We start from the raw sequence: 15,640 nt of genomic DNA on the forward strand, positions 1-15,640 counted from the left end.
ATTGATTTTTCTTAAAAATACAAAAACTTGGTATAGAAATCTATGGAGTATAATGGAGAGGGAAGTGTGGGTCACCAGATCAAAGAACAAAAAACAGCTGACAGCTAAGCATCAATGATATCTGGGCTTTCATAACCCTCATGCAATGCCACTGCCATTGACTTCAATGTTAAACACAGTCAGGTCAGTAGTCTAACCCATGACTGCGGTTTTGAGTAATGAACAAGGCTGATACTTTTTAAAGCCTCAGGAAGCTTTTACCAGTGTTTAGAGTTAATTGGTTTATTCAGATGATTAGGTTAATAGCTTGTTTAGACAACCTTTTCATGATATGCTAATTTGTTGAGATGAAAATTTTGGGTTTTCATGAGCTGTATGCCAAAATCATCAATATTAAAACAAAACCAGACCTGAAATATTTCAGTTGGTGTGCAATGAATGTAAAACATATGAAAGTTTATTTTTTTTCCATTACATTATGGGGAAAAAATGAACTTTAACACAATATGCTAATTATTTGAGAAGGACCTGTATATGGAAGAAGAAGTTAAGGAATGTTGAAATTAAGAGTACAACTTGTCACCTATTGTCTTCATGTGGACACCAAAGTCCAAAGTTGCCTTGTTGATTGGATCACTTACTTCACTACACTGATTGAATCTATTGCTGAAATGTGTGCGTATGGATCGCTCTGAAACAGTTGCAAATGTAAAGGTGCCCTTCAATCCTTGCACGTATAACCTCATGATTTATGGAAGAACAGTTTATTATTCTCATATGAAAGAATGAATAAGGTTGGCTTGTAGTAAAGTTTAATTCTTTTAATTCTATCAACTTCATTCTGCTCACCTCATATCAACATTTGGTTCTTGAGTTCTTGGGGTTGCTCAATCAATAGGGCCACAAGAGTGACTAATCAAATCAAATGCCTTCAGGAAATAGATAAGGACTTAAGAACTGAAAGGTAAACGGAAAAGCCCCATGGATCATGGACCAAGAGGTGACATCCCAAGAAACCTACAAAAGACCAGCTTTTGGAGAAAGAAGACAGTTCTGCTTTCGTGGCTGCGAGGTCAAGATGCAGGCTCCAGAGCCCTGCAATGCTTTAAACATTTGTACTTCTTTACATGCTGGATGCTTTGGATAAATAAACCAGCCAAATTTAAGAATTTGACACCATGCTCTCTGACTCTTTTAAAAGAACACGCCGGATTCTAGCTAATCATAGAAAGTTTGCAAAATGGATTTTTAAAATGATTTTCATGGTTTGGAGTAGAATGGCTAAAATCCAACAGACTATACTTACATGTGCATAGTGTACACTATATGGCAGTAGAGGACGAAATCCATTCTCTGCTATTGGAAAAGAAAAACAAGTCATGACCAGCATTGAAATGTTATTTTTATTAAATACCTTCAGATCATTTCAATAACAAATCTATGATGATCTACCAACAGTCAAACAAACACTTGATTTTTTTTTTATTCATAGTTTTATTAATCGTATGGTCATGCAAAAAATCCAGCATCCAATTAAAAACTCAGAGTATAGTCATATGAAGCCCCATAGCATATGGTTTAAATGCAATAAATTCACTAATATAGGGGAACATACAAAGCTAAGGCTTTTGTTAATCTTTTTGTCCATTAAAAACATGTTACATCACTTGATTGTAGTTATCTGAGACAGAGCCATTGTGTTGCCTTGAGGATGCAGGCAACAGAATATAGATTGCCATCTTTGAACTAAACACAGACAGTGAAAATTATTAACCAGAAAAGTAGACATGCATATTTTCACCTCCACTTTGTAAAACTGCATATATGTTTTGTTTCGTGGGTTAAACTGAGTGGCGGCTTCTTCAGGATCTAAGGTTATTTTTTGTCTTTTCAACGGCTAAGTTACACATCGTCAAGGCCGTCTTTGAAAGTGCTGTAAGCCTACAGGCTTGAACACTATTCAGGGCGCTGTGTTTGCAGCCTTGACTATCTCATTTGTGTCATGGTCGTCTCTTTGAAGAGTTGTGATCGATTTCCCTTTTTTTCCTCCCCTGCTCTGCGGCAGGGTGTGTGTGGCGGGCGGCCGGACGGACAGACGGTGGTGATTGAGTGATCCGCGTTGAAATTGTAAGAAATGAACATCGCCGAAGCTAAAGTGACTGAATGAGACAGGAAGTAAAGATGGAGGGAAGAGATGGGGGGGGGGGGGGGGGGGGGGGGGGGGAAGGGGGTGTGGAGGGAAGAGGGGTGGGAGGCGAGGTGCAGCAGTGCGAGGTGCACAGAAGGGATGCTGTGGCAGGAGGTGGCAGTGGTGGCTCAGTGCATATGTACTAGTATGCGTTAGTGATGCAGACCAACACACAGGACATGTGTGTTGTGTGTGTGTGTGTGTGTGTGTCCCGATAACTCCCGCTGTCAAACACCACCACTGTTTACATGCAGGAGGTGGGCTGAGGTGGTGTTTTGTGGGGTAAAGGGAAGGTCACTGGGATGGGGTGGTGACCCTATAGGACTGACAGGGCAAAAACCACATTGCCCCCTGAGGAGTGGTGGTGGCATGGGGTGGGCATGTTATCGGCANTGGGGCACCTAAGTCACGCCCTCTACTTCCTGGTTCATGGGGCAGGGGGAGTAAAAAAAAAATTACTGGGCTTGAAAATGAGTGTTTTTTTGACACCAATCGAAACCTTGGACCTCCACCTATGCACCACAAATCCAAAAATCACTCATTTTCAAGCCCAGTTATCATTTTTTGACTCCCTCTGCCCCATGAACCAGGAAGTAGAGGGCGTGACTTAGGTGCCCCATTGCATCGTGGGTAAAGTGGACAGGGGCTCGGGTGGGTGGGGCTCACCAATGAACAACACGTGTAAAGAGAACTGGGGGGGGGGGCAGAATTTGGACTTCAACTCTTTTTAAAATAAAAATCTTAAAAGCCCCCCCAGGTAGACCACAGTTGTTATTTTTTTGTTCTCTCCTGAAAGTGAATTCCTTATTTTTTTCCCCCTAATCTCCTCTCTGCCCTGTATTGAGGAACACTATGGAACAAAGCACTAACGCCTCGACACGAACATCAGCAAGGGCCACAAGGCAATCCCGGCCCCTCTGCATCACACACAGTTACACACAGAACAGTTTCTACTAGAACACAGTGAGAAAGAAATACAGTGCTGAAATTGTTACACCATCGACACACAGATATGTTCTTAGTTTAAAGGGAGCTCATTGCACATGTGTGTGTGCGTGTACAGAGTGTGTGCGCACCTCTCTAAATCCACCTGTGTGTGTGTGTGTGTGTGTGTGTGTGTGTGTGTGTGTGTGTGTGTGTGTGTGTGTGTGTGTGTGTTTGTTTATGTGTACGCCTCTCTAAATCCACTTGTGTAACTTCATGTGTCAGTTACGAACATAAACATTTCACCAGTTTGATGTGTAAAAAGTGTCTAGAAAGTGTGTGTGCGATTGTGTTTAAGTGTGTAAGTGCAAGCACAAAGGTGTGTACGGAGAGAGAGGGGGGTGGAGGGTTTGACTGATTGGCTTCATCTCTCTGGTAGGCATCACCTCGTGATTTTATGTACAGCTCCTCCCATAACAAAGACCAGAGTCGCCTCACTTGACACCAACACCACAAAACACCAACGGGAAGAACGAACATTCACCAACGGAAAAAACGTCAAACAAACAATCAAACAAAACATCACGATCATCAAACCTCCCGATTGCCTTCAGCTTTAGACTTCCTCAGTCTTGGGTTCGTTTCACCCTTTATCCTTCTGCCCACTGCCCTGGCTACCGCCACCAATCATATGGCAGTTAGTGGGTCATGTGATCAATCCGTCAACATACCCCTAGCATCCCATGTGCTTCTTCTGCCTTCTCCTCACAATCTTGCTACAAAGAAACGACAAACAGCATAAGAGTTCGAGGGAGTGGGGCAAGGGAACAGGCTCGTAGGAAGTAGACAACAAAAAGACGACACAATTTCAGAACAGGACACTTTGAGGACACTGGACAGGCAAAGTGTGGGGGAGGACGAACACTACGGAGTTAGGCCTCCTTAGCTTAGCTTAGCTTAGCTACGGGCTGGATGTAAGGGTCTCTCTCCTGACATTTCAAAAAGTGAAAGTAAAGAGTGTGTGCGTGAGAAAGAGAAAGAGAAAGAGGGAGAGCGAGAGGGGGTGGAGGGGCATGACCCGGAAGGTACAACCTGAAGTTGCAGAGAGAGAGAGAGAGAGAGAGAGAGAGAGAGAGAGAGAGAGAGAGAGTCCACTGTGGTGTGAACAGAACAGCATAGAGTCCTAAGCTTATGTGCAAAAACAGTGCAGGCCATCCCTCCTCCACTCAACACCCCAGACCACCCCCCTCCCCCGCCCACACCGCGTGACGACAAACCGAACAACCAACCAACCAAACATGCTTCATAGACTATACAAAAAAAATAAAAATAAAAATACACTAGTTTTTTTTTTCTTTTTTCAAAAAAGGGCTTGGAAATCAGTGCCTGTGTGCAGGAGTACTCATGGGAGTGGTGGTCCTCGTCATTATGTTTATCGCCCCCTAATGCTCTGGAGGCAGTAACAGTGAACTAAAAAAAACAGAGAGAGAAAGAGAGAGAGAGGGGAAAGTCACAACATACATAACTGGTGATTATTCTGCAACTTCAGGTTTTGGACACCCAGGAAAGGAGGAAGAACGGAGGAAATTGGTGGTTAAAGGAACAGGAGAGTAAGAGTGGGCTGGAGCAGGAGTGGGCCTCAGCCTATCAGATCCATCCGCTAATGGCGTCTGGCTCCCGTGTGCGCAACGGAGGTGGTAAGAGAAAAAAAAGAGGAAAGGGAATTCTGAATTTAAAAAAAGGAAAAGCACAACCTTGCCAGCTATGAGCTGAATAACAAACGCTCTCCCCTGCTCCGTTTCTCAGACACACAACTGACTCCCTCTGATGCACTGCACACGATTTCGCTGCCTATAGCCTGACGCCAAATACTTTTTTTCAAAACCTCCGTATAAATATCTATGTATACATTATGTTAAATAAAGCCCCTGATGAGTGACCCACCCACCCCAAAAACCCTTTAAAAACAATTCTGTTAAACGCAAAATACTTTCAATACAGCATCATTCAGGAGATAAAAAAACAAGAGTTTCACAAAAACATGAGAGAATACTTAAAAACAAACAAACAAACAAAAAAAACACTCCCACATTCCATTCCAAACCTTCCCTACCCACCAAAAAGCTAAAACATCTCTTCAATGTCTAAAGTTTGACTACTCTACACTTTGGTGCTCTTGACTGCTGATATTAGTTGGACATAGTTTAGTCTCCATCCCCTTTCCCCCCTGGAGGCCCCATTATCTCTGCATACAAAAGAATAATCATGTTAAGATTCAATTACACAACAGCAACAAATGAGCTCTCACATCACCAATCAATACCATACTGCAGGTGTGTGCTCTTAAAAAACAAAAACAAAAAACAAATAAAGGAACACCATTCACATTTCTGAACTGCACTTGACCCTTACATACTTTTTCAGTCCTCTGGATTTGACGAGAAGTTGCAGACAAAAAAAATTCCATACAGGTTGCACACGTTAATACTTTGAAACACCCTTTTATATATATATATAAAAAACAACAACAAAAACAACAAAAACAAACAAAAAACCCCAAAGTAAACAAAAGCAGAAAAATAAACTTCTCAGAACAACAGGCAAATAAAAATAAAGATGAAGAAAAGGACAAGACAGCGCCCCCTTGGGGGCTAGCAGAAGCATGCACCATCCAGAAGACTAGGAGAGTCCCAGGCATCCCTGTGCCACCCTGTGTAGGAGACGGAGAGGGGGCACGAGGGGACTCTACAGGAGGTTGTGGTAGTAGTAGTGGTGGTGGTATTGCCCGAGCCGGGCTGGGCCGGGCCGGGCGGGTTTTAAATATATATATATATTTATGCTGTTTTTTCTTTTTCATCTTGGTTATGTATCCCTTTGTGTGGTTTCCAAATCTTCAAGAGGTCTCTTCCAGCCAGACTCCTCCGGCGTCCAAGACCACCACGGAGAAGAAATGCTCCCAAATTTGCTTCAGACTTCAGGCAAGCTGGAGGGCATAGGCAGAGAGGACAAAAACAAACCAAAACAAAAAGGTCACCTTTCCATTGTAATAATGAATAAAATAGGCTGCAAGGTTGTGTGCGTGCATGCGTGTGTGTGCATACCTGAGGCGGTGTGTCTCTGCTCAATGTATCAGTGCTGTGGAGTGTGTGTGTGTGTGTGTGTGTGTGTGTGTGTGTGTGTGTGTGTGTGTGTGTGTGTGTGTGTGTGTGTGTGTGTGTGTGTGTGTGTATGTGTGTGTGTGTTAACACTTTATTTTAGGGATACATCTATTAGCACTAATACATACAATGTTAATGCTTGCATAAGTAACTTGTAAGGCTAAGCAAATGCTAAGGCCTACTAGGTCCTTACTAAGGTTAAATTGGTAATAAATCCCTTATTGTGCATGAACAAGACATTTGTGAATACATGCCTAACAAATGTTTGATTTTGCTTTGTACATACCTTACAAGTTACTTGTACAGGGAAATGGTATGTATTAGTGCTAATAGATGTATCCCTAAAATAAAGTGCTACCGTGTGTGTGTGTGTGTGTGTGCGCGCTTGCATACCTGAGGCGGTGTGTGTGTGCTCACTGCAGCGGTGCGGCGGGCGCCCCAGAGCAGTGGAAGTGCACGTTGAGCCACTTGGCGTCGCGGCGGTGCCAGACGCGCGTCTCCTCTGACTGGCAGGAGCGCGGGCGGCCCTGGCCATCCATGTACTGCGTCAGCCGGATGTAGGCGATGCACGCCGCGTCCTCCCCGATCAGGTGCACGTGCGGGTTCAGGATGGTGGTGTGCACCGGCTTGCTGTTCTTGCTCAGCACTGTAAGAGGAAGACATGAAACCAGACACGCTTGATGAGGAGGAGACAGATCATAAGGAGTTCCATCCAGAATCAGTTGAGTGAGTTTATATGCAGTTCAGTATCCTGAATATGATCAGGATATTAAAGCATCTCAAATTAGAGTTGTATAAAGTAGAAGTAGAAGTACTCTTAAAGATGTAATCACAACACTAGTAGTATGATACTACAAAGTTGAAACCATGTAGTATCAAACCACTAGTCTTGTAATTACTTACTTCATACAATTCAAATACACAAATTTGTGTATGAACATATAAATACCTTATCGCGGATAAATCCTTACTCAGGATTTAGAGAAATCGGGACATGCTAGATGGAGTACTCAGAAAGAAAGATACTGAACCCACTCTGTTGCATTGGTAACGCGAAGAATGCTTCGTATTGGTTACCATCATGACAATCTTTGGTAAAACATCAGAATGAGTGGGTCACAAGTGTTTCCTTTCTTATATATATATATTTTTAGGGGCTTTTATGCCTTTATTTGACAGGACAGTTGAAGATGGTGACAGGAAGCGAATGGGACAGAGAGACAGGGGAGGATCGGGAAATGACCCCGGCCGGACTCGAACCCCGTGGATGGGCATGCAAGCCCAAATGTGGGGGGGCTTAGCGTGCTGCGCCACAGCGCCCCCCCCCCCCCCAAGTGTTTCCTTTCTTAATTAACACCATACAGTAGTCGCATACCTGTTATGTATAGTACATAAATGTACTTAATAACTTATGTGTCAGAAACCATGTTTGATGTACAGTACAATTGAGGCCCTGAGACGAAGAACCATACAAGTCCACATTTTCACATTTTGAACAATATATGTTTTTTTTAATTTGCAGTTTGAACATTACATTCTTTATTTTGATTTTTCTTGAAGTCAGTGAACAAAAGCGTATTAATTATAATAGAATAAGATTTTTTAATGTCAATGTTAAAAATCAAATGTTACCAGGTATTTACAATTCTGGATTGTGGAAGAACAGTATAAGTCCGCCTACAGTGGAATAACAGTACAAGTCCACAATATGGGACATTTTTAAAAATGATGGTTATTTACCTTTTTTGTTGTGGTTGAATTCTTTATAAATCAGTGAAATATATAAAGGGAGATTTCAAGATTTATTTTAGACATAAAATATTAGACATAGATATAAAATCTTATTAAAGGTGCCCCGTGTAAGATAGTGGCGCAAGGTGACCAGAGTAGGTATTGCAACAATGCAGCTCAATGAAACTGCTGCCTATTGCCAAATGTGATCTTTTGATGAATATTTTCTGAATGTCAAACCAATATTTACTATTATGACCAAAGGAAAGTACGTTTTGCATCTAAAAATGTCTATTTCTGGAAATTCAAAATGGCGGAGAATGGAGAAGTCACCATTTTCATGTATGAAAAGTGCAATATTCTCAGTCACATTGAATACTTATAATTTGACTGTGGTGATAAGTATTTGTTAAAATGGGTATAGGCTACTAGGCAATTACCTAGGGGCTCCCAACAGTCAACCTTGCTATAGTAAATACCAGCAAAAATAATTGAAAAGAGCCCCATGTCTATACCCTGCCTAGGGCCCCAAAATGGTAGAAGTGCTGCTGCTCTTGTTTAATCAGTGAGAGACACATTTTCTCTTTTCATAGTAACACAGTACTGTAGGTTTACAGCTTGAATGGATGAAGCATAGTGCAGTTTTTATATTCATGGCAGGTATCCCACTCCAAAAGAGACGTGTCTACACAGTTTTGTCCAGTCTGCTCTTTCACAGCGAGTCTTGTTTAAGGGAGCTTCGACAGACTGCAAATGCTATTCTGAACAGGTTTGCATCAGTATGCAGGCCGCTCCACTGACTGGGTTCAGAGCCCCCCATTCCCCATTCATCATGACGGTCCCTGAAGACCTGAGCCCAGGGGGGGTGGCTACGTGGAAAAAAATAAATCAGATCCACAAAGACTTTTAAATACTGGCGGACTGTCGGTTTACATTCATCATGTGGCGTGATCCTCGGCTAACACGAATGGGCAAAGACGGATGCCCAGTGAAAAGAGAGCAGCCTGCCTAAAAGATCAAACAGCATTTTTATTTGTCAGGAAAAAGGTCGGACAGATATCTTTTCTGAAGCTGTAACTCATACATTGCCAACGAACACGATGGCAAGGCAAGGCAAGGTGAAGGAAGGGAAGGGAAGGGAAGGGCAATCCTTCTCAACTCCTTGGCAGCAGCACATACCTCAGCCTCAAAGCTGGTATTGGGTTGCGTAGTTTGCCTGACCGGCCTGAATAATCATTTGGAAAAAGCACTCCCGTGAAGAAGGGAACCAATTTATCTTAAGATGTACTCTACTGTGCTTAAGATTCTCAAAGTAAAATTTGTTGACAGTACATGTAGTACAGTCTGTATTCTGCAGTCTGTAGTTGTGCTTCTGAAAGTCTGCAGTTAAGGTTCTCTAATTATCTAGTCGTAGAATTTTAGGAAGTCCGTACTCTACTTGCGTTTCTCAAATGACACATACAGGCCGACAGAGAACCACGGCAGTGCCCATTCGAAATGCTTATCTGACTTGCTCAAGAGTCTGTACTTTTGGTTCTCTAAGCAGAACTTGTACGATTACCTTGTATGAATCTCGAGGTTGAAGTACTAGCATTTTCTCTTACATCAACCAGAACTGCTGATGCTCCTTAAAGGGACACTGTGTGAGATTTTTAGTTCTTTATTTCCAGAATTCATGCTGCCCATTCACTAATGTTACCTTTTTCATGAATACTTACCACCACCATCAAATTCTAAGTATTCGTTATGACTGGAAAAATTTCACTTTTCATACATGAAAAGGGGGATCTTCTCCATGGTCCCCCATTTTGAATGTCCAAAAATAGCCATTTTTAGCTGCAAAAATGACTGTACTTGGACAATACCAGAAAATATTTGTTTATTACTTAGTAGTAATCACTCAAGATAATGGAAAAAAGGAGGCGGACACAAGGCTTGGAGGCTGGAGAAACAGACGTTTCGGAGCTAGTCCATTCTCAATGTCTCCAGTAGCTACTACTACTACTGGAGACATTGACAATGGACTAGCTCCGAAACGTCTTAAGTGCAGGCGCAGACGCCGACCTTTTTTGGTCTTTTGTCATTTATTACCTAGTAAACATTCATGTAAACATCAAATTTGGCAATAGGCAGCCCAGTTTCAATGAGCAGCATAGTTGCAGTACCTTTTTTGACCATTTCCTGCATGTCCATGACCATGTCCCTTTAAGCTATTGATGTTGTATTCTGTGTATATGCAACATTGACCAAGGTACCTGAACATGCATGGACGCAGCATTCAGGCTCATGAGATTTGAGATTTTTTTTAAAATGAAAGATGTGGTTATAGTAGAGCTGAATGAACACATTCCAATGCAAGGCGAGGGCCTTACCGTAGCTTTTAAGTGCAACTTAATTCATGTTTTGATGTGCTTTGGAGGCTGCGATATTTAGGTTTTTATAGGCTGAGGACACCTTTTCCCAAAAAGGGTTTAGGCATTTAGCAGGCGTTTTTCTGCTGGTGCCTTAAGCTAGATTTATGCTTCGGACGCATAGCCTCTGCGTCCGTCCGTTTTCTGTCTATGCGAGTCCACACCCCCCTCTCAGAGGCTCTGCGCCCGTCGTCGAGCGCCTCGAAAAAATTCTAACTATCCGTCGGACAGAAACGGAGTGCGCAGACAAAAAGGCGTTATGATTGGTCGTCTCGCTACTTCCTTGTTCTGTTCTTGTGGCAGTGCAATGCCAGTAGTTTGCGAGAGCAGAGCTATATTCTGTTAAAAACTTTATTAATGCCTTGTGTGTAATGTGTGTAAATACACGAAGCTACAAGCTAAGTAACAAACAATGCATCAGTTGAACACTCGTGGCACAATGCCTGCGGTTTTACTACCGTTCCTTCACCGAATGTAAACACACATCGGCAGAATCAACTGTCTTTACATGCTTGCATTTTCTGCTCGTGAAAACAGACTGGGTATGTCAAATAATGATACCAGTGCATTGCCTTTGCAATTTGTGTGAAAATACCTAGCTAACAGGGATAGAAAGCAACATTGCTTAATGACCGCAGTGCTTACAATGTAGTGAAAGTAGCCTAATCGCGCAATTTCAAATGAGACCTCGGACCTCGCAGAACTCGCAGATGCATGAATACAATGTTGGTTCGTGGCCACTCCCACGCGAGTTTTGATGAGCGCAGTTGCAGAAGTCTAATCTGACCTTTAGGCATAAATGGGTTAAATGAGGTTGCACTTGAAGAAGGACTGAGGTCCGAAACGTGACATGAAACAACTGGAAGCATTAACAGTGTTGCGGACATTTATGATTTACTTCAGTTATTTTGTATTGTGCAGCACCTGTGCCACTGCATTCTTTTAAATAAGATACAGATTTTTTTCAGGCTCCAAGTAGAGGCTCAGCTGAAGTTCTCACTAACAGTTCTCAAAGTAGAGCTTGTAGAAGTCCATACTTATTTTAAAAGATAAGATCGGGTCTTTATTGTCTGTCACACATGAAATAGAAAATTGTCTTGGTGTGTCTCCAATCATCCTCACAGACATTAACCCATTGATGCTGGATGTTGTCTTGCGCAACATTAGCCCTGGTGCCTAGAGCTGCATAACGCAACATTCAGGCTCATGAGATCTAAGACAATTTTATAAAAAAAATCTTGGTATGTTAGAGTTGAATGAACACATTCTTATGCAAGATGGGGGTCTTAGCAGGCTGAGATATTTTGTTTTTATAGGCTGAGGGTACCATTTCTTAAAAGGGGCTTAGATATTCAGCAGCCTTTTGCAAGTGCTTTAGGAATCAATGGGTTAAACAAGGCATGACAAAGCAGGACATGACATAAACAAGACAATGTACAGTATGCTGAGGCTGGATAGCTGGAAATGTTCATCTTGTGTTGAGTAGGGCTATACTACCTTACAAAGGCAGTACAGTAACTATGCCAAAATTGAAATGAAGAAAAAGGCCTTCAAAGTATTGGCATTAGGTTGGATATTGTAGTTACTGCAAATTTGACATCGCAATATACAGTACATCACGAAAGTGATTACACCCCTCACAGTTTTTGCAGATTTGTGAGTATATCTTCTCATAGGAAAGCATTACAGAAATTTCACTTTGACACAATGATTTGTGACCTTTTAACAACATATTTAACCGCTTAAATTTCTTGTTCACTCAGAAAAAAACAAAATACAGCCAATAATGTTTGAACATGTACTCACAAAAGTGAGTACACCCCAAATTAAAATCTGGTAGAGAGGGGGCTGTGTTTGCTCGAATCGTCACAAATCTGCAAAACTGTGAGGGGTGTACTCACTTACGTGATATACTGTACCTAGAACGGGACACATTTGAATCATACAGCTTTGTCAGAAGACAAAGAAGGTAATGAAGACCATGTTCAGTCTAAATCCAATTTTCACAAAAGGTGTACTTATTACTACACTTTGACTTTGTAGGGCAGTATAGCTGAGGGCATGAAGGATTTCTGGAATCTATTTTAGTGTGCTAGAATAGCGGTGCATTGTAGCATCGACCTGAAGGAAGCAGTTGGAAGGAGTGATGGAGGGGGTGAGAGGGGGTACTTACGGTTCTCAAAGTAGAACTTGTGGAAATCCATGCCCTCCACCAGGTTGCCCAGCGTCTCCGGCTCAAAGGAGGTCAGGCCCGGGTCACAGATTCTCCTGTAGGGTGAGAGGACACCACAGAAAGCATCAGCTCACTTCCTTCAACAAAAGTGTGTGTGTGTGTGTGTGTGTGTGTGTGTGTGTGTGTGTGTGTGTGTGTGTGTGTGTGTGACCAGCATAAGAGATTCTCCTGCGTGTGAGAGACAAGAAGAGAAGCCATGGGTCCATGACCCTTACCCCTGAATGTCTACCATTACAGCATTCCATGTAGTATGTGTGTACAGCATATGTGTGTAACTTCCTACTGGTGCTGGTGCTGGTGTGTGTGTGTGTGTGCGTGCGTGCGTTTACACTCACGTGTAGGCTTCAAAGTCTCCATTGTTGATGGCCTCAATCAGCTGTTCGGTGATCTTGATGATCTCTTGTTTGCGAGCTGGATGTCAAATAGAGCACAAGAAAGGCAGAGGAGCCAGAAGGATAAAGACAACACCGTCAGAGGAACACAGGAGATCTGGAGTCCATGGAGGCTTTGCATCAATAGACTTGGATCCATCCATGCATGCAGTACTCAAGCACTAGCCCTCCCTACCACCGGAGTTGAAACGATGTAATAATAACCACTAGTGTTGTAAATTGCATTTGTACGTAAGAGTACTTCCTCCTACTGCTTTATACAACTCTGCCTACCACTCAATCTCTTCAGACCTGGCAGCACTCACATGTCCATGTTTACATCCCAAAGGAGGAGAGAGAACAACACACACTGACAGAATACCAGGCGAGGGAGAGAGCAAATTGTTGACGGCGAATCTAAGATTTTTGGAGAGAGAGAGAGACACTGAGAAAGTAGGGAAAAGACTAAGAAGATATGCACGCTGAACAAATGTTTGGTTTTTGCTAACCTGTGCAGTTCTGATATAGAGCACAATGACCCATTCATCCACAACGCTTTGTGGCAGAACCTGACCATTACGTCACACAAGCGAAGTCGATATGAATGATCAAATAATTTTTTGGGTTATTTTATAAATCTGCTCTGTCAGATGACATGAAGAAATCAAAGTTGTCAGCAGGCGGAAAGTGGAATTTGACGAGCAGCAGAGGTGAAAGAGGGAAGTCAAAGGAAGAGGAAATGAAATCTTCTGTCCGTAATCCAGGCAGCAGCGCATGGCTGCACTTACACGGCTGCGTACCACCAGTGCTGCCCCCTCTGGGTGTGGTGGCTGGTGCAGGAGCGGGCTCACGGTCGGGGGCTGGGGCTGGGGCTGGGGCTGGGCTCTGGCCCAAGCCTGCGCCGTTTAAAGCAGAGACAGCAGAGCACTTGGTAGCACACCTGGCCTCCTCATGGGGCTGGGAGGCAGCTGGAAGCAGAGCCACAGTCAGGCAGACACGGGCGACGACACATCCGCACACCAAGAAAACAAAACCACACCAAGCCAAACACACACACGCTTGCATGCACCACACACACACACACAGACACACAACAGCTGCATGCAGTGTGATGATGAGTCACATGTTCACTTATCGGGACAGAACAGCAGCACAGCAGAGAAAAGGTCAAAAGGATCTACAGTGTGGAGACTATACAACACACACGCACACGCACACGCACACGCACACGCACACGCACACACACACACACACACACACACACACACACACACACACACACACACACACACACACACACACACACACACACACACACACACACACACACACACACACACACAGCAGAGCTTCAACCACTAGCTGCCGCAATGACAGGGTCAACATCAGTTGGAAAGGTCATCCTGTCAGTACAGCATTGGAACCAGCAGAGGGCAGCAGCCACACAGAAGAAGAAACACCACCAGTCTGCCAGCTCTTCACCCTGCCATCATGTCTTGTGCTTGTGTACGTATATAAACACATTAGTGCACATCGGCTGAAACATACAAACTCATCCTTTCAATGAGATGAAAAACACAGCCATGGAATTACTGTGGCACTTTGGGTGCGGAAAGCCTAAAATCAAGACCTGTTGCCTTCCGAAGAGACAGAGTTGGAGGGTTGCAGCATAATAAAGTTGAAAAGAAATATCACCTGACAGCATTCAGTCTGTTCAGACTGGGAAATAAGAAGAGGAAATGCTGCACATGATCATGGGGGAGCTGTTCTGAGAAATGATTACAACCGAGATAAACATGGCAAGTCTAATTCACAATGGCCTGAGTGGCCAAATTGGCAACATTTCTATTCCATTGGTCTGGTTAAAATTGCAAGGCTCTTTTTCAGCAGCCAGGCTTGCCATCAGTAATCAATATTTGTGGAATAGCCCCCCAAAGCATCAGGTGCTCTGCACAGAGCACTACCACATAAGGTCAAATGGTCACTCAGCATAAGGTCAAATGGTCACTCAGGTGTCTTGAAAACACAGGTCACTACACTACAGTATCTTCATGAAGCATCTTGGTACAAGGACACTACTGGAGTGTATTTCTAATCTTGGCCCAAGATCGCACAGTCTGCCTTTTTGAGACATACAGCTCCCACAATGTACTGAGCACCCCAGTATTGGGTAACCCAGTAGCACTTGGGTAGAACACTAGACTAGAGGTGACACGGTAATTCACAATGCACCGAAAAATGGCAAGTGCCGCCTCCATTCTCTGTACTGAAGGTACACCTGTGCTTTTCAGTCTGTGCAAATCAATGGAGAACACACCAACCTCTGTCAAAAAATGGCCAAAAACTTTATGAATATGAAGTGACACATTCATGAGAGACCAGATTTGAAATGTCAGGCTAAATATCTACTTAAATCGTGAGTCCATAAAATACATTTTGAAATCAGTTCAAACTAGTTAGGTAGATATTTAGCAGCACACTTCAACTATTGTCCTTGTATAGTGAGTTCAGGGGTGATAGTGAAAAAAAATCCTGAGCCTGAACTTTTTTCCTGGTCGGGGAGGGGGGGCCGGGGGACGACGGGACATACTGCATATGAGACGTAATGTAGGCCTTATTATTAT

General features: G+C 43.2%; 1 protein-coding gene across 7 annotated transcripts in view; it reads right to left on the reverse strand.

The window, feature by feature from the left end:
* Nucleotides 1-2,810: 2,810 nt before the first annotated feature.
* camk2g2 (calcium/calmodulin-dependent protein kinase (CaM kinase) II gamma 2) overlaps nt 2,811-15,640 on the reverse strand; it is a 147,272-nt gene continuing 134,442 nt past the window's right edge. For all 7 annotated transcript variants that reach the window (XM_063191121.1, XM_063191120.1, XM_063191119.1 and 4 more), the window contains 4 exons: nt 12,981-13,056; nt 12,586-12,680; nt 6,664-6,916; nt 2,811-6,095 (listed from right to left, as the gene is read on the reverse strand). In XM_063191121.1, coding sequence (XP_063047191.1) covers nt 6,684-6,916; nt 12,586-12,680; nt 12,981-13,056 — 404 coding nt within the window. In that variant the 3' untranslated portion in view covers nt 2,811-6,095; nt 6,664-6,683. The remainder of the gene's footprint in view (nt 6,096-6,663; nt 6,917-12,585; nt 12,681-12,980; nt 13,057-15,640) is intronic.

Source organism: Engraulis encrasicolus, chromosome 24 (genome assembly GCF_034702125.1).
Source record: "Engraulis encrasicolus isolate BLACKSEA-1 chromosome 24, IST_EnEncr_1.0, whole genome shotgun sequence".
NCBI lineage: Eukaryota > Metazoa > Chordata > Actinopteri > Clupeiformes > Engraulidae > Engraulis > Engraulis encrasicolus.